The sequence below is a fragment of the Bufo bufo genome, chromosome 2, assembly GCF_905171765.1.
Source record: "Bufo bufo chromosome 2, aBufBuf1.1, whole genome shotgun sequence".
Classification (NCBI taxonomy): Eukaryota; Metazoa; Chordata; class Amphibia; order Anura; family Bufonidae; genus Bufo; species Bufo bufo.
The window spans coordinates 551,443,223-551,468,364 of record NC_053390.1 but is presented as its reverse complement, the minus strand read 5'-3'; the positions used below and the strand labels follow the sequence as shown (position 1 = coordinate 551,468,364).

Below are 25,142 nucleotides of genomic sequence, written 5' to 3'. Positions count from 1 at the left end.
CTCTAGTTGTCCCTGTAGTGTTTTTTTATCGGAACAATTCCTCTGTATTCTACGCATTTGACCGTATGGAATATTATTTTTCCAACGGTAATGATGACAGCTCTTATAGTCGAGATAGCTGTTAGTGTCGACCTGCTTAAAGTGTGTTCTGGTCGTGATGCAGTTATCCTTTGCACTCAAGTGAAGGTCCAAGATGGTTATTTCTCTCTGGCTGTACTCAAAAGAGAATGAGAGATTCCAGCTGTTTTTATTTAGTGTTTCCACGAAAGTGCATAGATCTCCTGCATCACCATCCCAGATGAAGATAATGTCATCTATATACCGTTTGTATAATCGAATATTGGGATGTGAGAGAAGTCCCATCTTATCCTCAAAGTGACCCATAAAAAGGTTAGCATACGATGGGGCAAATTTCGTCCCCATCGCGGTACCCTTTTGCTGGAGATAAATTTTGTCCATAAAGGAGAAATAATTGTGTTGTAAGATGAAATTGATAGATTTAACTAGGAACTGACATTGTGATGGTGGCATTTTGGGGTCAGAGCTGAGGGTTGCTCTAATAGCTTCAAGGCCTAAGGAGTGTGTGATATTGCTGTATAAAGCAGCAACATCTAGGGTGACCCACTGGTATTTGTCTTCCCACTTCACCATCTCCAAAGTGTGTAGTAGATGAGATGTGTCCTTCAAATATGATGGTAACTGGATAACATAGTTTTGTAATATACCGTCAATATATTCGGAAAGGTTTGTAGTCAGTGAACCTATACCCGAGATAATAGGTCTACCCGGGGGGTTAACCAGAGACTTGTGAATTTTGGGAAGGAAATAAAATTTTGCCATGGCTGGGTGGGGTATTTTCAGATATGTTCTTATTTTCTTATCGACAATGCCCAGGGAATAACCTTCATCTATGAGGTTATATAGTTCTTTCTTGTATGTAGCTGTAGGGTCTGTAGCTAAACGTATATAATACGTCTCATCAGATAGTATATGGAGGGATTCAGAGATATAGTAGCTACTATCCATAACCACTACCCCCCCCTCCCTTGTCCGCACTTTTAATGACAATATCTTTATTTTCCGTTAGTGTTTTTGTGGCCATTCTTTGTTTGGGGCTAAGATTATTGGCCCCCGGGAGGCCAGGGGTTGAGAGGTATTGTTTGAGATCTGCTAGAACCATATTGTAGAATGTTTCTACATGTGAGCCTCTACTAGTAATGGGGTAAAAACTGGATTTAGGTTGGATATTGGATGGAATGATAGTTGTGATCAGAGACGGTGTCGATCCAACGGATTCTAAGATAGCGGAGGTGGCAGGATCTGGGTTGGTGTTAAAAGGAGTGGCGATAATGCTAGTCAGTTGTGTTTGAGCTTTAGTGAAGAAGTGTCTATGTAATGTGAGTTTCCTTGTAAATTGATTTAGGTCTACAAATAGTTCAAAAAGATCGGGACTGTTAGTAGGACAGAATGATAAACCTTTACCAAGGAGTTCAATTTCATTACGGTTCAGTGTGTATTTAGAAAGGTTGAAAATACCCTTCGATTTCTCAAAAGTATTCAAGTTAGTGTAGGGTTCTGTACTTTGTCTGTATTTTTTGGTTTGGGTTTCTTGTTTAGTGGTGCATTTATTTCGGCCTCCTCTGCATCCTCTCAGTCTGCGTTTGGTCGTTTTTTCTTTAAGCTTGATACCGGAGTGTAGAAGTGGGTTATTTTCAATGATTGGGGTGTGGAGGGAGTGCTGGGGAGTGGTGTTTCTAGTGGTCTGATGAACGGACTCAGGGATAGGATACTGGTAAGAATTTTTCTGGACGGCGGGGTGGGGTTCGGGGTTCTGATTGTGGGGGAGACTCTGTCTAAAAAAGTGTCCTCAGTCAGATTAGATGGAAGAGCTAGGAATTGGTCAGATTCAGTGGGTGTTGAAGAATGAGTAGAAAAATTTAAATCAGTACATTCGGTATCGGGCAGTGATGAACTGATCTCGGGGTCAGGTGAAGCATTAATTTTGGCATTGGTGGATAGTTCCTCAGCTATATGATTATTGATAACTGGCAGAATATCAGACTGGTCAGCTGATGTTGATTTAAGAGAATTTACTTTGGGTAAGAGAGAAGCTGGTATATGTGTATCCGCTACAGATATTATTTGAGGAGGAGTTAATTCATGACGTGACTTAGGACCAGACAGCGATACCGGTTGGTTTGGATGTCCTAGTGGGGTGATATGATTTGGTTTAGAATATGTTGTTGAATAATCCATTTGTCTAGGCGGGGCGGGTCTACAAATCCTCGTCTTAGGGTCCCTTATCGTATTTCTATTGAAAAAGATAAGTCCCTTTTGGGGTATTTTAAGGGTCTCAGAATATAATAAGGGATCATGATGAGTGTAATCATGATTCCTATTGTGGGTTCGAAGGGAGCGGAGTTTAGTCCGTTCCCAATTCCTAATCTTATTGGTGGAATAATCTGTTAGATCTCTTAGGAGCTTCTTGCCTTTCTCCCTAACGACATCATATTCAAAGCGTCTAAGCTCTTCCCTTTTTCCTTTTAGGGGATAATTTATATATTGTTTATTTGATTCTCCAGACAGTAATTTTTTGAGGAGTATAACCAGGTCAGAACATATTAATTTCCGTTTAGTAATTAATAATTTAATCATTTTAAAGGAAAGTTCATCACTGATTTTCAGCCAGTTCCTAGTAAATGATATATCATCCGGAAAAGATGATTTCATTGGTGACCTTAGGCCTCTAGGTATAATGCCTAAGGAGAGATAGATCGTCAAAAAATAACCATCTACCTCGTTGCGGATGAAGTCTTTCATTAGTCTCAGGATATTAAGTTCTGTTCGCAACGTGGTTGTGGAATCCTTGGAGCAATTCTTACTCTGATCCACTATAGTGTCCACCCACGTTCCATTAGGTGTTTCCTTGAGTTTTTCAATGTCTTTGGTGAGAAGAAAACTTTTGATTTCTCTTTTTATTCTATGCGTAAGCTTGGTCGCATCCATGTTGAAGTAATCCCACCCTGCGTCTGCCGCTCTTCCAAGCCCCGGCAAGGGGGGGTCCCCATGCCGGTCCATGTGGAATAAAGAACAGAGAAAAAAGGGGAAGTTAATTCAGACCCGTAGGGATCACGGAGTATCCCAAAGGAATGAAAAATCGGGGGCGCCGACAGGGGTGGTGAAAAAAAGAAGAAAGAGAATATGAGGGAGAGGGAGGGGAAGGCAGCTCCAGAAAGTGTTTGTGATTACAGACACTTAACAAGATAGTATATGCGTGTGCAGGGTGATATATCTACCGTGTTGAACAGAGTCAAACACTTGCAGTATAGACCCCAAAGACAAAATGAGGGAAAACGAGCGCCAAACCCTGTGTCAAAGAACAGTTGAAAAATAAAAAATGGAATAGGAGTAGAAGGCACCAATTGCAGTGATAACTACTATGTTGCACAAAATATATCATAAAGCATTAGCGTGGAGTAAGGATAATGGGTACTCCGGATAGAAGAACCTGGATACACAAGGCTAGTTGAGAAGGGACCGACTAAAACCATGTAAGCATAGTAAAAATAATAATATAGTAAAAATAATATAAATAGTATAGTAAATTTTGTGTAAACAATGTGGAGTGCCCCTTACGACAGTTACACACAGATGAATAAGGGCATCTCTCAGCAGATTTGTACCTATGAAACTGGCTGACCTGTTACATGTGCACACGGCAGCTAAAGGCTTGTGTTGGTCCTATGTTCATATGTACCCGCATTGCTGAGAAAAACTAGCCTCTAGGAGCAACAGGAGCATTGCCGTTACTCCCAGAGACTCTGCTCTCTGCAGCTGCTGCACTCTCTCCACTTCGATTAACAAGGCCAGGCGTGATCACGTTTACACATCCTGGCTTTGTTTAAGTGCAGAGGGAGCAGCAGTTGCAGAGAGATCAGAGCCTCTAGGAGTAACAGTAAAGCCCCCATTGCTCCTAGAGACTCATTTCCATATATTAAAACTTCATTTTTCTCAGCAATGTGGGCACATATACACATGGGACCAACACAGATGCCTTCAGCTGCCAAGCGCACATGTAACAGGTCAGCCAGGGTCATAGGTACAAATCTGCTGACAGATGCCCTTTAAAATTGTGATGGACCAAAATTTCACCTGAGCTTCAAGGACAGACTTAGAACATGCACAAAGTCTGAAAAGGGACTGGTCGATCTGAAAATCAGTCTCATCTGCCAGCATTATTTTACAGACCAGGAGGAGCTGAGCAGGTTGATAGATAGTTTTCTAAGAAAAGATTCTCTATAATCTGTATTAGGAGTGCAATTAGTGGCCCTAATGAGTGATTGACAGCTATCTCTCAATGTACACTAAAGTCCCTTTACACTGGCCAATTCAGCAGACGATTATTGGGAAGGAAACGTTCCTTCCCAGCAAGCACTTGCTCGTCAATGAAGGAGACCTTTGCATTTCCATGCAGCCATCTCCACCACAATATGATGAGGAGCGATCGCTAATGCCATCGATCGCCCCCATGCAGACTCGTTTCCCGGCTGTTTAGACAGAGTGATCTGCTGCCGGCAAACGACGATTTAGGTGCCTGCACAAACGATCCGATTACCTGACAAGCAAGCGTTTCACTTGTTCATCGGGTAATCGGCGACACCTTTGCACTGCCAGATAATCGCTAACGGGCATTCCTAAGAACACTCGTTAGCAATTATATAGTGGATTCTTGGCCCATGTAAAGAGCCCTTAATGCAGGAAAAACTGTCAGTGTCTGATAAGACCACGTCCTAAACCCAGAATTGAGTAGGTTTTAAATGAAGAAATCTCAAGTTACGCTGATTTCTTTTTTTTCACGTTTATATCTCAATCTGCTCAGCTCCTCCATCATTATAACTAGAGATGAGCGAATTTCATATTTTAAAAATTCGTTCACGCTTCGTTTGGTGGTAAAAGGTGAATTACGTCATGGATTCCGTTACCACGGATCATTACGCAATTCTATGACGAAATGCATAATGGAATGCCTTTAGAGGCATTGCGTTATTCATTCCGTCATAATAGAAGTCTGTGGGCTGCAAAACGGATCCGTCCTGTTTCCGTTATGCAGGAGAGTCCTCTCCTGCATAACAGAAACGGGACGGATCCGTTTTACGGCGCACCATCGGCGATGAGAGTAGTGCATAATTAGCAGTGGGGCGGCGCTGGGCTACGAGATAAGGGGCGCGGCTGGGCACAAACGGCCGGAGGGACAGCCCCTTGGGCACATTAATAAGGTAATTAGCATATTTATAAAACCTATTTTTATCAAAAATGAAAAGACAGGTGGGGGTAAAACTAGTATATTTTTTATTAGATAATGAAGACTGAGAGGATGATATGAACAGCTCCATATTGAAAATCTTGATGACAGAATCCCTTTAGGCCCCTTTCACACGGGCGAGTTTTCCACGCGGGTGCAATGCGTGACGTGAACGCATTGCACCCGCACTGAATCCGGACCCATTCATTTCTATGGGGCAGTTCACATGAGCGGTGATTTTCACGCATCACTTGTGCGTTGCGTGAAAATCGCAGCAAGCTCTATTTTGTGCGTTTTTCACGCAACGCAGGCCCCATAGAAGTGAATGGGGCTGCGTGAAAATCGCAAGCATCCGCAAGCAAGTGCGGATGCAGAGCGATTTTCATGCACGGTTGCTAGGAGACGATCGGGATGGGGACCTGATCATTATTATTTTCCCTTATAACATGGTTATAAGGGAAAATAACAGCATTCTGAACACAGGGCTAGAGGGGTTAAAAAAATAAAAAAATTTAACTGACCTTAATCCACTTGTTCGCGCAGCCGGCATCTCTTCTGTCTTCATCTGTGAGGAATAGGACCTTTGATGACGTCACTGCGCTCATCACATGGTCCATCACATGATCTTTTACCATGGTGATGGATCATGTGATGAGCGCAGTGACGTCTCCACAGGTCCTTTTCCTCACAGATGAAGACAGAAGAGATGCCGGCTGCGCGAACAAGTGGATTAAGGGGAGTAAAATTATTATTATTATTATTTTTTTAACCCCTCCAGCACTATTGTACTATGCATTCTGTATTCAGAATGCTATTATTTTCCCTTATAACCATGTTATAAGGGGAAATAATACAATCTACACAACCTTGAACCCAAACCTGAACTTCAGTGAAGAAGTTCAGGTCTAGGTACCAGATTCAGTTTTTTATCACGCGTGTGCAAAACACATTGCACCCGCGCGATAAAAACTGAACCACGGAACGCAATCGCAGTCAAAACTGACTGCAATTGCTTACCTACTCGCGCGGGTTTGCCGCAACGCATCCGGACCTTATCCGGACACGCTCGTGTGAAAGAGGCCTTGTTCACACCATGCAGAAACATTTATGGATTTGGTTCCACACAGCTTGTAGCACACAAACACGCTTGTAATAAGACTGTACAGCGGATGGATCTATCCGATGGCCATCAACACCATGCTTTCACTGCAGAAGATCACTCTGCAAGGAGCAGGAGGAAAATGGCATAAACTGCCTTCCAAAGGAGAAATAAAAAGTGGTTTGTAGTAGTAAAAACATGCACTTATCATGCACATTAACCCGGCATATCTCTTCTCAAGACCTAGGTTTCACAACCTTCTGGTCAGCTCCCTGAAAAATGAGCCAGATTTTATCATCCTGTAAAACCCTTTACAAAAATCTGTTTTTCAGGCATACTTTGTAGTGTTGTATTAAAAGCCCCCATTCTTTTCACCAATACATCATAAAAAAGGTTCATAAAAATAGTCAAAAAATTATTATTATTAATCTTCCTTTACTGTCCATACCATGGAAAGTGAGTTGATGGAAATATTAACTATTGGAGTATGCTACGGACTTGATGAAACCCAAACAAGTCTGTGAGAATAATGTGGTCAGCCCTTTCATACTGGGAATTCCCTGTGACTCATCACTTGATATAATTGCCAACAGAAACTTTAGAAAAGACATTTGGCAGAGAGCGTGCCCATGGATATCTGAATTGGTGTTTTCTCCAGTAAAAAAAAATCAACGAAGCTTGGCTAAGTGGAGATATCAGCTGGCAGGTCATTTGCAAAAAAAATTAAAGGGTTGTTTTAGTTTCAGTAAATATATACTTGGTATAATAAAACATTATAGGGAGGGATTTATCAAACTGGTGTAAAGTAGAACTGGCTTAGTTGCTCATAGCAACCAATCAGATTCCACCTTACATTTTCCAAAAGGAGCTGTGATAAATGAAAGGTGGAATATGATTGGTTGCTATGGGCAACTAAGCCAGTTCTACTTTACACCAGTTTGATAAATATCCCCTATACTCTCTATGGCAGGGCTGGACAACCTGCGGCTCTCCAGCTGTTGTAAAACTACAACTCCCACCATGCCCTGCTGTAGGCTGATAGCTGTAGACAGACTGAGCATACTGGGAGTTGTAGTTTTGCAACAGCTGGAGAGCCGCAGGTTGGCCATCCCTGCTCTACGGTATATAGTATCTTGCTTGATAATATTCTGCAGGAACCTTTACTTTGAGTGGATATAAATCAGTCTGGGTCATGTGGTGGAATACTTGTACACGGCTTGTTAGATTAGAAGACACAGCCCCATCACTTGACCATCAAACACTGTAAGTATACATAAAGGCACCTACTGAATGACTGCAAGCAGAGATCTTAAAACGAATAAGGAACTGATACAGAAATTAACTTGGAAAACTGCATAACACTTCACTATAGAGAGAAAACCTCTTTAATTACATCCAAATGCTCCAAAGTTGTTAAAGGGGTTGTCCCAAAATATAAAGTTATCCTCTATTCATGGGATTGGGGATAAGTATCTGATTATTGGGGTCCAACCACTGATTACAAGAACGAGATGCTCATCCATTTGGTGAACTCTGTATTTCCATACTCCGAGCTCAGACGCCCACCAATCAGTTACTTATTTTCTATCATGAGCATATTCATTCACATCTTAAAGGGCATCTGTCAGCAGATTTGTACCTATGAAACTGACTGGCCTGTTACTTGTGCACTTGGCAGCTGAAGACATCTGTGTTGGTCCTATGTTCATATGTGAGAAAAATAAGTTTTAATATATGCAAATGAGCCTCTAGGAGCAACCCAGATGGGACCAACACAGATGTCTTCAGCTGCCAACCGCACATGTAACAGGTCAGCCAGTTTCATAGGTACAAATCTGCTAATAGATGCCCTTTAAGACAACCCGTTTAACAACTTGTAAAAGTTATTTTTGTTCTGAGAATTTTTGTATCTGATACTGTATGACAATTTGCTCATCTGTAAAAAAAAAAAAAAACGTTTTACTGAATGACTTCTACAGAAAATGTACATGAAGAGGATCCGCCAAGGGAGAAGAAGCTAGTATTACAATGAAGTGTGTTCTTCCATGACTCACATGGTTGCACATCATAGGAAGCAGCAACTCCTTACACAACTGACATCATTAGCAAAACCTTCATTTAAATGTCCAGAAATTGTCTTCTCTGCGTTGGGCTGGAATCAGCAGTGGGAGACTGCACCTTAGAGGCATTAAGAACTCCAAGCTATTCTTGATACATCCTCTTTACATTGTATTAGAGTAAATTGCAAGGAATCTCAAGAAATTCTGAGACCTTATAAAATCATTTAGAGTAGGGGTACATTAGTCCTTATAATGTATAACTCAGCTGCCTCAGAAGATCTTTGTGGAGAAGAAGGGAAGCTTCATGCTAGCTGATTTGTAGATGCTATTGCTTCCTTACTTACATATCCAGACTCAGTTTACTTATAAATTGTCTATAGAGCCAACCATGGATGCTCCAAAACATTGCTAGCCCCCATGCAGTGCCAGACAGTGCATCCAATTGGTGCCAACCCCAGTGCATCCTAACAGTCTGGGCAACATTGTCCACCTTCACCAACCAGTGTCAACGATAGAGTGCATCCAGTGCTTCATTTCTACTTCTCCCTGTTTCCTCAGCACTCTTTGCTCCCTCCTGTATACTTGTGAACGGTTAGCAAAAATAATGGAGCTACCAAAGAAAGTGATATGTGTTAGATTACTTCTGCCTGGAGACTGATGCCCAGTCAATCTTAATTGCAGGAATCTCTGAGCCAGCAAAATGGAGAGGCCATTTTTCCCGATGTCCAAAGTCATATAGACATTACTGCATAAAGGGGAAATGCCGTTTTGTAAGGGTTTTGAAGGAGCCTTCATGTATGTAAGTAGCTTTTTTATTTATAAAGATGTCAATTACACCAGTGGTCCCCAACCTTTTTTGCACCAAGGACCAGTTTCATGCAAGACAATTTTCCCAGGGACCGGGTGGTGGTGGTGGTGGTGGGGGGTCTGGGGCGGGGCTTAGGGGGTGGGTGGGGCTTAGGTGGTGCTAGTCGGCGCTGACTGATTCACGCGCATACCAAAACACAAGGTGCATATTAAAATATATAACACTATATAACGACTATATAAACTTACTAGGGTCTCTGCTGCACTGGTCTCTGCCAGTGATGGCCAGTTCGCAGTGTTCGCCAACAAACACATGCGGCCTGCAATCTTAACTCACAAGTCTGGCGATGCACAGGTAAGCCCTTACCTGTGCCTGTGTCGGGAGCCGGTCTGAAGCAAATGCGGTCACTGGGAGCAGGCAGTTCCGAGAACAGCCCGATGAAGGCCCCCGGCGGCTGTTCTTGGAACTGCCTGCTCCCGGTGTCCGCATTTGATTTCAGACCGGCTCCCGACACAGGCACAGGTAAGGGCTTACCTGAGCATCGCCGGACTTGTGAGTTAAGATGGCAACCCGCATGTGTTCGTTGGTCTCTGCTGCACTGGTCTCTGCTGCACTGTACTGTATTTTTCGCCCTATAAGATGCATTTAGGTTTTAGAGTAGAACAATAAGAAAAATATATTTTTCATTACACCTCAGGTCAGACCAGCAATCAGACCCCCAATGTTAATCAGACCTCAGATCAGACCCCCAACCTATAGCCATCTATCAGCCCCCATGTCAGCCATAAGCCCCCCATGTTAGCCATCAGCTCCCCATGTCAGCCATCAGCCCCTCATGTTAGCCATTAGCCCCTCATGTCAGCCATAAGCCCCCCATGTCAGCCATAACCCCTTCATGTCAGCCATAACCCCTTCATGTCAGCCATCAGCCCCCCATGTCAGCCATCAGCCCCCCATGTCAGCCATCAGCCCCCCATGTCAGCCATCAGCCCCCCATGTCAGCCATAAGCACCCATGTCAGCCATAAGCACCCATGTCAGCCATAAGCCCCCCATGTCAGCCATAAGCCCCCCATGTCAGCCATAAGCCCCCCATATCAGCCCCCCATGTCAGCCATCAGCCCCTCATGTCAGCCTTCAGCCCCCCATGTCAGCCATAAGCCCCCATGTCAGCCCCCAGGTCAGCCATCAGCCATTATGTCAGCCCCCAGTGCAAATAAAATTAAATAAACACTTACCTCTCCTGCTCATGGTCACCATTGCGATCCTATTCATTCTGCTGTCGGCTGTGTATCGCGGCGCACAGTGTGAGGTCACAAAGCGACCTCACGCTGTGTGCAGCCCTGCACAGCCGATAGCCGAACCGAGGACCAGGAAGCGGTGAGTACAGATCCTTCACCGCTTCCTGGTCCTCCTGTACTAATGAAGCGCTTATGGAAGCGCTTCATTAGTACCACGTTAAAGACAACCCTGATCGCCGCGGCCCAGCAAACAATCTTCCAGGGCCCGGTCCTGGGCCGCGGCCCGGCGGTTGGGGATCGCTGAATTGCACGACATGCCTTAAAGGGGTTCTCTGGGCATTTTAGGAAATCAGTCCTCTGGAAGAAGGATCCTTTAATTAGTATTTATGTTGCCATCTCTGCTTCACTTACACAGGCTGCGAGCTCATCCACGTGGGCCCTGACCAGATGTGCTCTCTTCTTTTCCTATTTAGCTGCATAATAGTAATGCAGCAATTGAAGAATTGCCCAATTCAAGGAAGCTGATGGTGGACGCATTATATCATTGCAGTATTAATAAGAAAGTGACAGCTATTGCTTATTAAAAATTGTCTTATCTTTAAAGTAGCACTCTCACAAACGTTTTTATTCTCTGACCTGTTAGAAAGCTACATGATGTAACTTGTAGTGAAGGTAATCTTTTCATCATTGATTGTATTTTTGAGTTATAACCTCCCTCTGATCCTCAGCTGTGTCGTGTGACCAGTACTCTGATCTCCAACTGACACAGGACAGGAAGTCAGTTACTTCTCTATTCATTCATATGAGACTGACATTGAGGCTCCCATAGGAATACATAGAGAAACTGGCTGCCTGCCCACACATAAGATGCTGTGTTATTTGGAAAGTCATAGTGCTGGTCACATTGCACAACCAAGGATCATAAGGGAGGTTATAATTTACAGTCACTGGTAAGAAAATTACATTTATAACAGGTCAGAGAATAAAAATGTTTGTGGAAGTGCTTCTTTAATGCTGTCTGGATGGTAGAACATGATGTCTTGAAGTTGTGACCTATTTCTACTGTACAGAGAATGCAGGACTCATACTATCTGGCATGCAAATAGGTCGAGCATATGACTGTATGGAGTAGATTTAGTCATTTGCAGGTTCATTATAAATAATAGCAGTCACTTATTTTCTGTCTTCTTTTCTAGATGTGAAAAAGGCTATACTGGGGCAAGATGTGAAAGACTGGACCTGTTTTACTTAAAAGAAGACAGGGGACAACTTGTTGTGATTGGCCTAATCATTGCCATGGTGGCTCTCATTCTTGTCATCATTTGTATATGCATTTGCTCCCAGTAAGATATTTGTTCTCCAATTCATCATTTTTTTTAATTTTTTTGTTTGTTCACTAAAAGGGATAGGGAAATAATATACTGACGGACAGCGATGTGCACAGAAATCCTAGGGCCCTATATCAAAATTTCAAATGGGCTCTACCTCAAAATTAAAGCGGTTCTCCGGGAATTAAGAAAATGAAAATACTTAAATATTACTTTATTATAAATATATTACCAAATACCTTTCATTAGTTATAATGGCTCGTTTTCTCAGGGGAGCAATCATGAGGGAAAATAAAATGGTCGCTGTCCTATTAGTCCACACAAAACCTGTCCTAATTACACATGAGGACAAGTTAAAGAGCTGCACCATCTTTCTCTGTTACTTGTCAGGGATTATGATTCTGAATACAGTTTAATATGATCTTCAGATGAATCTCTGTAGGAATAGAGTTCATGAGGAGACATGAAGTACAGAGAGAAGGTGGGGTTGTGGCTGATGAGCAGCAGCACTTGTATGCAGTCTCCATTACAACAGCCTGTCCGTCCTCTCTGTACTTCATGTCTCATCATGAACTCCATTCCTACACAGACTGAGCTGAACATCTTATCTGTATTCAGGATCATAAACCCTGACAAGTAGAGCAGTGAGGAGGATGAGGCAGCTCTTTCGCTCAATGTTGTGAAGTAACTTGTCTTGCTGTGTGATTAGGACAAGTTTTGTGTGTACTAATAGGACGGTGGCCATTTTAATTCTCCTGATGATTGCTCCCTAGACAAAATGAGCCATTATAACTAAAGAATGGTATTTGGGAATATATTTATACTAAAGTAATATTTAAGTATTTACATTTTCTTAATTCCCGGAGAACCCCTTTAATGTCTGTTAATGTGGCGTAGTTGGATCTGGCATTGTTTTCCGTCACATCCCATGTTATTTTTCTGTGTTTCTTTTTTGGTGTAGAGAACATCATGAATTTCATGTGGTTTTTAGGTCGCTTTTTTATTCACTATTTTCTTACGTCCTTATTTTAGTCATATAGAGAAGCCTTGCACATGAAAACACTATACATTTGGAAAAAATCCCAAAATGCAGCAAAGAAAAATGTCCCAAAAAATGCACTGTTTGTAGAATGTTTTATATTTTCCTGAAACGTGGTTATTTATTTTATTTTATTTTTTAAATCTATGTTAAATCACCTTTATACTGACAGAGATTGTTAACACTTCTGTGACACAGTTACACATACTGGAAAAAGTATGGTGTTCAGCCCAGACGGTATATTTTCCAATGTGTTTATGCAATTTTTCTACCCCACTGAGCTCTAAATATTTATTGCTTTGCTTCTAATTGTAAATGTTAAAACTCTGGATGGCTGCTTAATACATAAGAATTTATACAATTCGATTAGAACTCAATAGTAGCTGTATGCACCTCTTGTGGTGAGCTCCCCCTAGTGGCAATTGTGTTGGGAAAGCAAGTCATTGCTGGGTCTACCTTCCACCACATGCCCCATAGCTGTTGCATGATCTGCTTTCATGCAAGGTACGACCCTGTTAACAAAGATGTTAAGTATGACTAGTTGGTTGCTTATGAATGTACTAAAAATGTACAGAATGTACTGAGGTATTTCCAATTCACGTGACCCTTAGACAGTTTGTTTGTGAATTTGACGATTAAAACATAAAGCAAATCTGTCACGTTGAACCTGCTTTTCCTATCCGTGGCCAGCATGTTATAGTGCAGATTGTTAGCAGAACGTTTCATTTACAGCAATTCCCTGCTCTTGCTGGTCTTATGATTCCAGTGATCGATCCAATTAGGTGACTTAGAGCTGTCTCTGTATGCTTACTTCCAGGAAAGACTGCCGAGCACAGTCAGTCTACCCTCTGGACTCATATTCAGTGTTTTCCCACTAAACTATATGTCAATTGGCTCAGCTCCTACTGTTCTACAACATACGGCACAAAGGACAGAGGGTTCAACATGACAGGTTCACTTTATCTTTTAACCCTTCAGTTCACAAATAAGAGAGTGTTTGAGGAACAAACAAGTAGTGAACCTTCTCCTTGGCATGTGAAACTGAGATCTCTTGTTTCTTCAGGTATTGTCATCCATACAGTTAAAGGGGTTGTCCAGGTTCAGGACTGAACCCGGATATCACCTCTTCTGTATTCACTTAGTATGTATGAGAGGATCATTGGAGCATTTCCTTGCTCCCATGCTCCCCTTTGCCTGGCTGCATCGCGCAGAGTGAGCCCCTATTTGTTGTGAGCCGGTGATGTATCAGGCTTCACAACACTATGCTAAGCTGAGGCTTCTGCCTAGGAGTGAGCCTGGTGACGACACCGGCACAGATGGGCGGTGCATACCGCTGCCATAAGCTCTTTTGGAGGCAGGCATTATGCCACTTTGCATAGTACTGCCTCCAAAAGGGCCTAGTGCAGCGCTATACACTGCTTATTTATGCCGGTGACGTCACCAGGCTTACTCCTAGACAGAAGCCTCCGCTTAGCATAGTGTTGTGAAGCTTGGTACGTAACCGGTTCAATGCTCCCCTCATACATACTAAGTGAATACAGAAGAGGTGATATCCGGGTTCAGCCCTGAACCCGGACAACCTCTTTAACCCTTAGGATACCAGAGTTTTTCTTCATTTTTGCGTTTTCATTTTGAGTCCCTATCTTCCTTGAGTCATAATCTTTTTATATTTCCGTTCAGATAGCTGTATGAGGGCTTATTTTTTGCGAGACAAGTTGTACTTTCTAATGCCACCATTATTTATGGCATACAATGTATGGGGAGGATTAAAAATATTCCAAATGGTGTGGAATTGGAAAAAACGCAATTCCTCCACCGTTTTACCGGTTTTGTTCCCCCGGCGTACCGTTTGCTGTGAAGCTGACCCATGCGCTTCTTCTCTGGGGCAGTATGATTACAACGATACCACATAAGTATACATTTTTTATGTCTAAATAGTGTAAAAATAACCTTAAACTTTGAAAAAAATAATTTTCTTTTACATCACCATATTCTGAACACCATCACTTTTTTTATAGTTATATCTACTGAGCTGTTTGGGGGCTCATTTTTTGCGGGACAATCTGTAGTTTTTATTGATACCATTTTGGAGTGTGTGACTTTTCACATTTTATAAAAAATAATTGGGGAAAGGGAAGCAATGAAAAAATGGCAAATTGGCCATTTTGTCCCTTTTTTACGTTACACTATTCGCCGAATTGGAAAAATATTTATTATTTTATATTTAAATAGTATTTAAATAGTATGGGCGTTTTCGGTCGCAGTGATACCCATGATGTTTATATTTTTTGTTATTTAGGTATTTATTTTTTATTATATGGAAATTTAAACTTTAATATTTTTAATTTTTTTTATATATTTTTATTTAAGTTTTTTTTAAAACTTTTTGTAATGATTTTGAAGCTCATATATTAGCGTACAAAATGCATTTTTAATTTTTAAATTTTGAACAATCATGTATTTTTAAAATGTATTTATTACTGAGAATTGCTCATTTCTTATGTTGGACTGTATTATTGCCGGTTGCAGTAATTAGCCACAGGTTTCAAACAGCAGAGACCTGCCGGCCATGACGCCCACTGCATGTGCGAGCGGGCTCCATCGGTCCAGCGCCGTAGCGAAAGGGTTAAACATTTATTCCCATCTCATGTTGCTAGGTTATGCCATCTCTGAGATTTGAGGAGGTCTGACATCTTGGACCTCCACCTATTCTGAAAATGAATGGTCCACAGATCTGGCTGTGCAAGGAAATGCAGCAAAGCTTCCTTTATTCTCAATATTGGTGGGGATTCCAGAGATTGTACCTTCACCTTCACTGGTCGTAAAAGTATGGCATATGCTAGCGATATACCATCACATAATGTGATAAAGGTTTTTTTCTGGTACTTAGATTTTGATGGCATCTCCTTCGGATAGGTCATCAGTATCAGAATGGTGGGGGCCCAATGCACAACACCCTCACTGATTACTTGTATCGGACAGCTTCTGGTGCCAGAAATGATACAGTGGACAGAAGGCTCAGTCGACTGTATAGATTCTGGCGCTGGCATACTGCAGTTCAGCTCCCATTATATTGTAGTGACGTTCTTAAACAGCTGATAGTGAGGGTGTGGTGTGTCAGACCCTCACGGATCTGATCTTGATGACCTATTTTGAGTTAGGTATATATTATTTGTTATACAAGACTAGACAAAGTCTTAAATGTGCAAATACTTTCCCATGAGTACTGATTTACCTGTAGCCACAATAGGCTGCCCTGGTACAGCAGGAGGAGGCCTGTGAAAAAGTAATTGACGGTACACATAAATACTCTGTACTGTGTGTAGTTGTATGTAAATTCTGTGTATTTGTGGTATATGGCAATTAGGCAATCTGTTTTGGGTCTGCAAGTGGGATACCCAGTGAAGGCTGCAGAGGATTCCAAATTAGAGATCAGCAGACTTCTTGAAATACAGGGTGTCAAAAGTCAGGACACCCTTTTAGAAACAAAATGGAAAATGAAATATCTGAATACTGAGTGAGGGGGCCTATCTTTAAGGCTATGTCCGGAACATGGCCTCCATCTTCAAAGCCACTATATTGAATCAAGGATAGATTTTGCGGCAATTGAAATAAAAGGGTGTCCTAAGACTTTTGACCCACCCTGTCCATTTCATGTCTGGTTTGGCAAATTTTAAAAAAAATTCAATTTGTAGCTGAATCGATTCTAACCCAATTGAATGTGTTCCGATTGGCCTGAAAATTGGTATATGACACTTTGGGATCTCCTAAAAAATTTTTTTTTTAGTCTTGTATCTTGTTGGCACCACGGCTGGTGTCCTCTTTTTTCCTGGTTACCAGGCTGGGACTGCACGTTCCGAGGCCCCAGCCAATCAGAGACGACGTCGTAATGTCTGGTGCCCTGATGTCATGCAAGTCACATGATAGTAGATGCCCCATGTGACCTGCAAGTGTGGCCTATTTGAGCAGGCAACTGCAGGCCATAGTTTCCTGTGACTAATGTCTCTACACTTCACTAGCCTGCAAACTGACTGCTTTTTTGTGGTTCTTGGATCTTGAATTTTCCCTGACTACCCTTTGCTTGATTGTTTCTCCTGGTTTGACCTCTGCTTGGATTTTGCTCTGCCTTTCGTCTGATGTTTTGAACTCTGACTTGACCGCTCGTGTTTGACTTCAGCTCGGTATTACGGTATACTTCTCTTTGATTCTGATTTTGCTCTGAATGTACTCTCTTGGTTTTGAACTGGTCCATCCAACTCAGCTTTATTCTGGCATCGCATCTCTTTTATCAGTGTTCCTGTCTGTCACTTTGTTTATTATGTTCTCCTTGCCTTTTCCCCTTGGATCTCAGCACCTAGTCAGGAAGGTACAGGCGTCCAGTTATGGGCAGTCACCTAGAACGGATCATGCAGTTAGGTTGGGACAATGGTGTGGGTAGAGTTAGGGCTCACTATCCCCTGTTGCGACAGTCTTGTTATGTGCCTGCATTGCTGAGAAATACATTTTCTCTATAACATGCAAATGAGCTTCTAGTTGCAACGAGGCGGTGCCTTGTATCTCATTGCACCCAGAAGCTCCCACACCTCTTTGACTGACAGGGCCAGTTAGTGAAGACGTAATCACACCTGACCCCAAAGTCTTGTGCCTGTGCGGTAACTTTAGTGTTCGGCGCAGGTGCAGTACAGTACAGAAGTGCCTTGGCTGATAGATTATGTACTACGCCTGTGCCAAACATTGAAGCATGATGTAGGCATGAGACTTCGGGGCCATTCACTGCCTCGCCCTGTCAGTCAGGTCAGTGGTGGGGGTGCGACCATGGAAGAAAGTGAGCGGAGCAACAAATGCAGTTGGGTGCAACAAATGCAGTGGCACTGTCTTCATTGCACCTAGGGGCTCATTTTTATATTATTAAATTACGAATTTCTCAGCTCCCCTCTCATGTCTGCTGATTTTATTGAGATATATTTGGGGGCAGATTCTCTTTAACAGGGACATCTTCCTGCCCCATTTATAAACACAGATTGTAGTGTTGGAAGAAACAGCATATTTGTCACGCCGGGGAGTGGGGAAAACCCCCCACCGTGCAAAGGCAGAGACTGCAATGCCAGATAGGAAGGAACAGGGAGCAGGTCACCACTTAGCGCAACCCTGAACTCACCTTAGACTCCTACCGCATGAGCCGCCTCAGAAGGTAAGGGGGCTCATGCTCTCCAACCTTTGACCCTACTATCCCTACAAAGCTCTAGGCCTAATGACAGGGTAGAGTCCACCCATTCATCCAACACCACAGATGAATGGTGTCTCAAACGGCCCTGTGGCAAGCAGGATAGAAGGCCATGGGCTAAACAGTACGGCAGGTAAGTTACACAGTAACAGAACTATGCAATCCTCACTTACCTACCGTAGCCATAATGGAAGGTGGCTCCAAGCTGGAAAAGCCCACAGGCGAGTCTTCGCTTAAACCCCTCCGTGAAAGCCCGCCCCTTTCGGAGCCTCAAACAACAATCAAACCTCCAAGCAAAAGCCGCACCATAACAACATACACCAGGTGGGGGGAGGAATGACAGAAACACACCGGAGGGGACAACAGACAAAGAAAGAAATACAAAATAACAAATAAGGATAGCTCACACAGACAGTATCATTCAGCCCAGGAGCAGAGCTCCACACCAAGCTGACAAACAACCAAACTGACACTCAGGCTCCACCACACCTACATATAGGAGGCCTGAGGTCACACCCACCACACCTACCAAGCACACCTTAACCCTGTGCACACCAAAGAAGGCAAAGGAAACATCCTAAAAGGGAAAGCGCACACACATGCATAAAAACAAGTTGCCACCGGCAACCAGTATGCGCGGCGAAAATGTCGCGGCACACACCGAGGCCGTGACAATATTGTTATGAACAAGACTTGCTGCTGTACTGCTGCTGCTAACTTTTTTTGGGAGCAGCAGCAGTACAGTGTGGATATGGAAGGGTTAGGTTTAAGGTATGTAGAGGTAATAGTGTCATGGGGCAGCAAAAGTAGTGCGAACAGTAGCAGCACAGCATGGGACAGACAAGGAAATAGATGTTCGTGCCGCTGTGTATGGATAATAATAGTAGTTGTAGTGGCGGATGGGTAGGGTTTGCAGTAGTGGCAGTAGGGGGAGTAGTAGCTGCAGTGGTGGCAGCAGCCATACAGAACATGATTGTAGGCAGGCAGACAGCGGCTGTGGCATTTCGAGGCCGTTGGACAGTAGCCACCATCAACAATGGCAGATCTATTCATCAGCCTCAACCAGACGTGTGTGAAAATCCTCATGGATTCATATCTCCTTTAGTTTGACAAATTAGATATTTTGGCAGAGGACAAGTTTGTTCGTTTGGGTGTGACAACGCCACCTACAAATATAGAGCTAAGAAGAAGGACAGGCACTTATTTTCTTGACGATATAAAGAAACTTTTATTCAAAGCAGTGTCACTGATGATGCTATTATGCTTTGAATAAAAGTTTCTTCATATCGTCAAGAAAGTGAGTGCTGGTCCTTCTTCGCTATATACTATTGGGACGCCTTCCCTGGACACTTACAAACCGCAGTGCCGACCCATCTCCCTGCTACCAACACCACCTACCACACTGAAAACACTTTGAGATGACACTGACGGCTGGACAAGAGATCACAAAGAGAGTAGACTGGGCCAGTTCTGGCCACTGTTTCAGTCTTCCTACCCAGAAATGCATGGGGTCAGGGGTATGCACTGGAGAGAGGCCACATTCTAGGTATGACTGAACCTGCTTGTTCAGGCAGTACATCTCAGTAATTCTCTTACCACCTGGATTGCGGTGTAGTAATGGATGTGGTAATCTGCTTGCGAGCTCTCAACCCAGAATGGGGAGCGCTTGTGCTGGTAGCTACTTGCCACTCACCAGGGCAGTGTGGAGGTACTTTCATTTTTTCAGGAACAGTCTTGAGTTTCTTTAGTAGTGTCTGAATTTTCACTCTGTTCTGAGGGGCTCCTTATCTCTGATCTCTGACTTTATAAACAATCAATATAGCTCAATTTTTTGAATTTTTTTTTTATTCTTAACCAAATCTCTTTTTATTGGTCATGTCATAAAAAGACATAGGCAGATTGAGACAAAATACATTTACAGTGTTCAACACAAAAAGTGCATTATGATAAGCAAAAGTAAAACGCATTATGTTGACCATATAAAACAGTCTGCATGGTAAAAAGACGAGCAAAAATGTCATCTCTAGCCAGGCACATGAACATTGTCATAATAAATAAAATAGAGACTCAGCAATACAAATAATGTAAGGAAGGATGGGGAGACAAAGGTAAGAAGGGGAGGAAGGGGGGGGGGGGGAATTCTGCTCTAGTTGTCAGGATATCTGAAGTTCTTCCAAGGAAGCCACGTTTTGAAGAACTTCGTGCGAGTATGCGACTCCCAGTGAGCCAGCTCCTCAAACCTATACAATTGGTCTATTTTTTCCATCCATCTTGAAATGGTAGGGGATAGAGTTTGTCTCCACAACAGGGGAATTAGAAGTTTGGCGGCTGTAATGAGTATAGTAGGTAAATCTGACTTGGCTGGAGTGAGTGATGGGTTAGGACACCAGAGTAGGATCAATTTTTGATCCAGGACTATGGATGTGGAACAAATTTTGTTAATTGAATTCTCCACTTGGCTCCAGAAGGGGCGTATATTTAGGCAATTCCACCAGATATGTGATAGAGAACCTATGCCCGCTCCGCACCTCCAGCAGACCTCAGGGATTTCCGGGTTGAGTCTATGAAGGAACTCAGGTGTCTTATACCATTGGGTTAACAACTTATACGAGTTCTCCTGTATTTTAATGCAACGGCTGAAGCCATGTGAGTGGGCCAGAATAAAAGCTTTTTCTGGTTCTAATATAGCTCAATTTTTATCTTAGAAATTGGCTTAAGAAAGTGTTTATGACCTTTTAGTAATTTAGAAATAAGGGAGGTAATTTATTAAGACAGCTAGGAAGCTGGCTTACATTTAGAAGCGGCGCTGGTTCAGTGGCCAACATTGCCAATAATAACACTATATAAAGGCCAGATAATAATACACCACCATGACCATGGTGGAGCAGTCATTAATAATTCCATTTAGGTCCCCACTCAGTGACTTCCAGATGATGTCTCCTCTGACTGGATTTATTCTCTTTCTTTTCTTTTTTTCTTAGCCCTGCACAGATCACTCTGATGTCTCCTCCGTTTCTTATATTTTGACACACAGAACACACTTATTTAGTAATAATGCCTCCATACTTAGTAATGATCCCTATTTAGGCCACAGTCCCACTCAGTAGTAATTTTCATTTAGGCCCCTGTTTAATGCCCCCCCCCGTAGTACCATATGTACATATAATGCTCCCCAGTAGTGCGCTGTTCATATAATGCCCCCCCCCTCATTGTACCCCCTGTACACGGTATATAATGCCCTCCAGTCGTGCCATCTTTACATATAATTTCTCCCAGTAGTGGCCTGTTTACGTATAATCCCCTCCCAGTAGTGGCCTCTTTACATGATGCCCCCCCTGGCCTCTTCACAGTTAACACCCTCTGTACATATAATGCCCAACCCCTCCCCATAGTGCTCTCAATAGTGTCCACAAACAAAAAAAAGTAAAATATAAAATACCTCACTCATGCTGCAGACCTGGGCTGCTTACGTCATGGCGCAGGGAGTCGCGAATGTCATCATCCGTAAGGCACTAGGCATGATGACGTTGTCACACCGCCCGTGATCCAACACAGGAGGTTGCAATGAAGTCATTGTGACCATCTTGCACCGTACCACTGTCTCATAGGCTGAAAAACTCTAGGTTGATCGGCATAGCGTAGGAGCCAATGGTTCCAGTCCTCGCTGTTTAACTCCGGCGGCCCAGTACCAAATGATCCACAGCCCCATACTGGTCTGCGGCCCGATGGTTGGGGATCTCTGCTGTAGATGGTTCTAATGCCACTCGCTACCCCCGGCCTTCTCCACCTTTGGATGATGATTGACAGGTTCCTTTTCTTTCAGCATGGGAAAGCAACTAGTCACTCATTGTCTGTATGGCGCTTGGTGGTTGTAAGGTTACGTCACCAGCAAAGTCAGTGTAGCCTGGATGAAATGTACAAGGGTACAAGAAACCTAGGACTATTTATGCACAGATACTAAATTTGATGAACCAGGACCTGGGTGTGACTACATACCATGCTTTTTCATCTCAAACTGTTTGTAAACTTGAGCGTATATTATAAGCACACCTGCAAAGTGGATACCTCAAGACCTAAATGCATGGCCAGTAACACTCAACAACCAGTTAATTTATTTGTGAACCATACCAACTTGGTGTCACTCTTTGGCATGCCACTCTTAAGGGTATGTAAACTTATGATCAAGGAAATATGTGTGCTTTTGGTTATCATTATAATTACTAAAGTACAGCCACAATGCTGACCAATATACGGTACCTAAATGAACATTGATGTTTTGTAGGATCTCATATTTTCTAAAAATGGTACTCATCATGACGCCATTGCGTCTCTGATATCCTTGGTCATACTGCGGCAAACCAGAGTCGCCTGTATTTGGGCATGGAGATGCAACTTGCACCTGGAAGAGCCTGAAATTTATAGTGGCACTGCCCAGCATGGCCCACTGTATGCCGAACACATACCTGAAGGTGCAGCACCTAGAGTTCATAGCCTATGAGCACCTATGGATCCAAACCAATAAATTCCCCTGGGGTCAAGAGTTTTTTCCACAACCCTCATATTAATCCTTTCCCCACCAGCTGTGAAAATTCTGAGCATTGGACACCTTGTTATCTGCACCAGTGTGTTGTATGAGTCCACATAATATGCAGGGATCATGCAATCCTATTTAATACCGTACATGCACCCCAACCTTCTTCAGCCACTGTAGAAGGAATCTAAATAAAGTTTATGGTTTGACCTCCGAAAAAATTGTACACTTACAAATTCTGCCTTAGGGTATCTAAACTTATAAGCACAAAGGTTTGAATAATATTGCTATTTTTTCATACTGCTAGTAGACTTGGCTTTGAGCATGTTTGTCATCATTATACATTAAATAGCTATTAGTGTTGTTTAATTTATATATTGAAAATCTGCCACAGTGGTACATTAATGAGATAATTCAACACCTCAGACAAGCCCCCCCCGAATTGGCTAAAATAAAAAATCTAGTCATACGCAATGTACTCACTTCTCCAGTGCCCTCTGTGTTCCACCAGGATGGTCCTTCTGCCACTGCTTGTTTACAAATTGCAGCTGTGACATGGCGGTATATGGCACATGACCACTGCACCAGAGGACTGATTGGCTGCAGCGGTCACGATCCGTATAGCGCCACATGACTTCTTCAGTTTGTAAGGGGTGACTTGAACATGATTTTTTTTTTTAATATATTAGTCAATTTTGGGGCTTATCCGATATTTAGAATTATCTTAGCAATGTGATGTACGTTATTTTGATGAGAAGGATGCATTGTGGTTGGAGCTGCCTTTTAATATAATACATTCTTGTAACAGTCACTACAGAAAATCACACATAAGAAAAATGAAAGGAAAGGAAGTGGAAAGCCTCAGTAATGATCCCACAGGGAAAATGGAGGAAACCCATTTTACCTAAAGGTAAATGAATGGTCTTTATCTTTCCTTTCATCTTCTAAATGTTCACTAGATAGCTGTGGATAAAGCTTATTCTGCTCAGTACTCCCTCTATTCTTCCAAGGTACTGCGTATCTGTAGGTATTTTAGGATATATTTGCATCTGCTGATTTTGTGGCCACTCCTATCTGTTCCAATCTTATTTTGGTTTTAGATTTGTTTGGAAAGAACTTCTCTTCTAAGCTAATGTTTCTGTGTTTTTTCTAGTGAAATATCCCCTACTCAAATAAATGACATCAAAGCACAATGCAGGGACAGTCCACATATACAAGGCATGTGGGGCAGATATATCATAGCCTGGTGGCGTACACTAGACTATGATCAGACGCGCTGCCGAATGCTACGCCTGATTTATGACGAGGCTTATGCCTCATCATAAATTAGTTGCAGCATCCGGCAGTCTGTATGCCTAAACGGAAATCTAGGCCAGCTCCAGACAGGCGTAGATTTCACTGTTCTTCTATGCCAGAAAACTGGTCTAGAAAATGTTAAATGTAGCGGGACTGATGGCCCTTCCCAATCCCAGCCCTTTTCAGAAATGTGGCGAGCCCGGAGAAGAAATACAGCTCAAGTGCTGTTGAAAAAGCTGAAAAAAAGCAGTTTGCGACATTTTCACGCATCTAAAAGTAGCATTTAAGTAGTATTCAAATGACGAATCTCCCCAATTGAGGTCTACTGTACATGTACCTTGACATGCACATGCCATAGGTTGAAAACCTAGATTTTCAATCCTGTAACTGTGGTATAAACCTATTTACTAAATACATACCCATATACACTCACCTAAAGAATTATTAGGAACACCATACTAATACGGTGTTGGACCCCCTTTTGCCTTCAGAACTGCCTTAATTCTACGTGGCATTGATTCAACAAGGTGCTGATAGCATTCTTTAGAAATGGTGGCCCATATTGATAGGATAGCATCTTGCAGTTGATGGAGATTTGAGGGATGCACATCCAGGGCACAAAGCTCCCGTTCCACCACATCCCAAAGATGCTCTATTGGGTTGAGATCTGGTGACTGTGGGGGCCATTTTAGTACAGTGAACTCATTGTCATGTTCAAGAAACCAATTTGAAATGATTCGAGCTTTGTGACATGGTGCATTATCTGTCACGGAAGGTGTACAGGAAACAAGACAATGCAAAAGAATCTATGACTCACTGGATCTAAAACTAAGGAACAAAAGGGAGACCCTTGCATGAGACCTGGCACTCTCCCTGACTGCTCAGCCTATGCGAACACCCCAAAGGTGGATGATCACATATCCCCGTACCTTGACTATATAATACCTGAACACCCTACAATAGTGAGGGGACACGACCACCGGCTCCCTACACTAGACACAGAGGGAGTCAGGGTCATCTGGGATCCAGCAAACAGAAAATCACAAATGAATGTACAGCACTTATCTTGTAGAAGACTGGGAAATAGGAACAGCATGCACACACACTCCAGGAAGTTGTATAAGCCGCACACTAATGCATTATGGGGAGGAATTTAAAGGGATGCAATCAGTCCAACTACATGACAGCTGAGAGAGACTAACGAGATGAGGAACT

The 25,142-nt window shown here is 42.7% G+C and overlaps 1 protein-coding gene across 1 annotated transcript in view; it reads left to right on the top strand.

The window, feature by feature from the left end:
* The window catches only part of BTC (betacellulin), a 109,165-nt gene that overhangs the window by 82,386 nt on the left and 1,637 nt on the right, over positions 1-25,142 (top strand). Inside the window, exons 3-5 of the mRNA XM_040418112.1 lie at positions 9,143-9,260; positions 11,706-11,852; positions 23,440-23,541. Of these exons, the coding sequence (XP_040274046.1) occupies positions 9,143-9,260; positions 11,706-11,852; positions 23,440-23,539 (365 nt within the window). The 3' untranslated portion in view covers positions 23,540-23,541. The remainder of the gene's footprint in view (positions 1-9,142; positions 9,261-11,705; positions 11,853-23,439; positions 23,542-25,142) is intronic.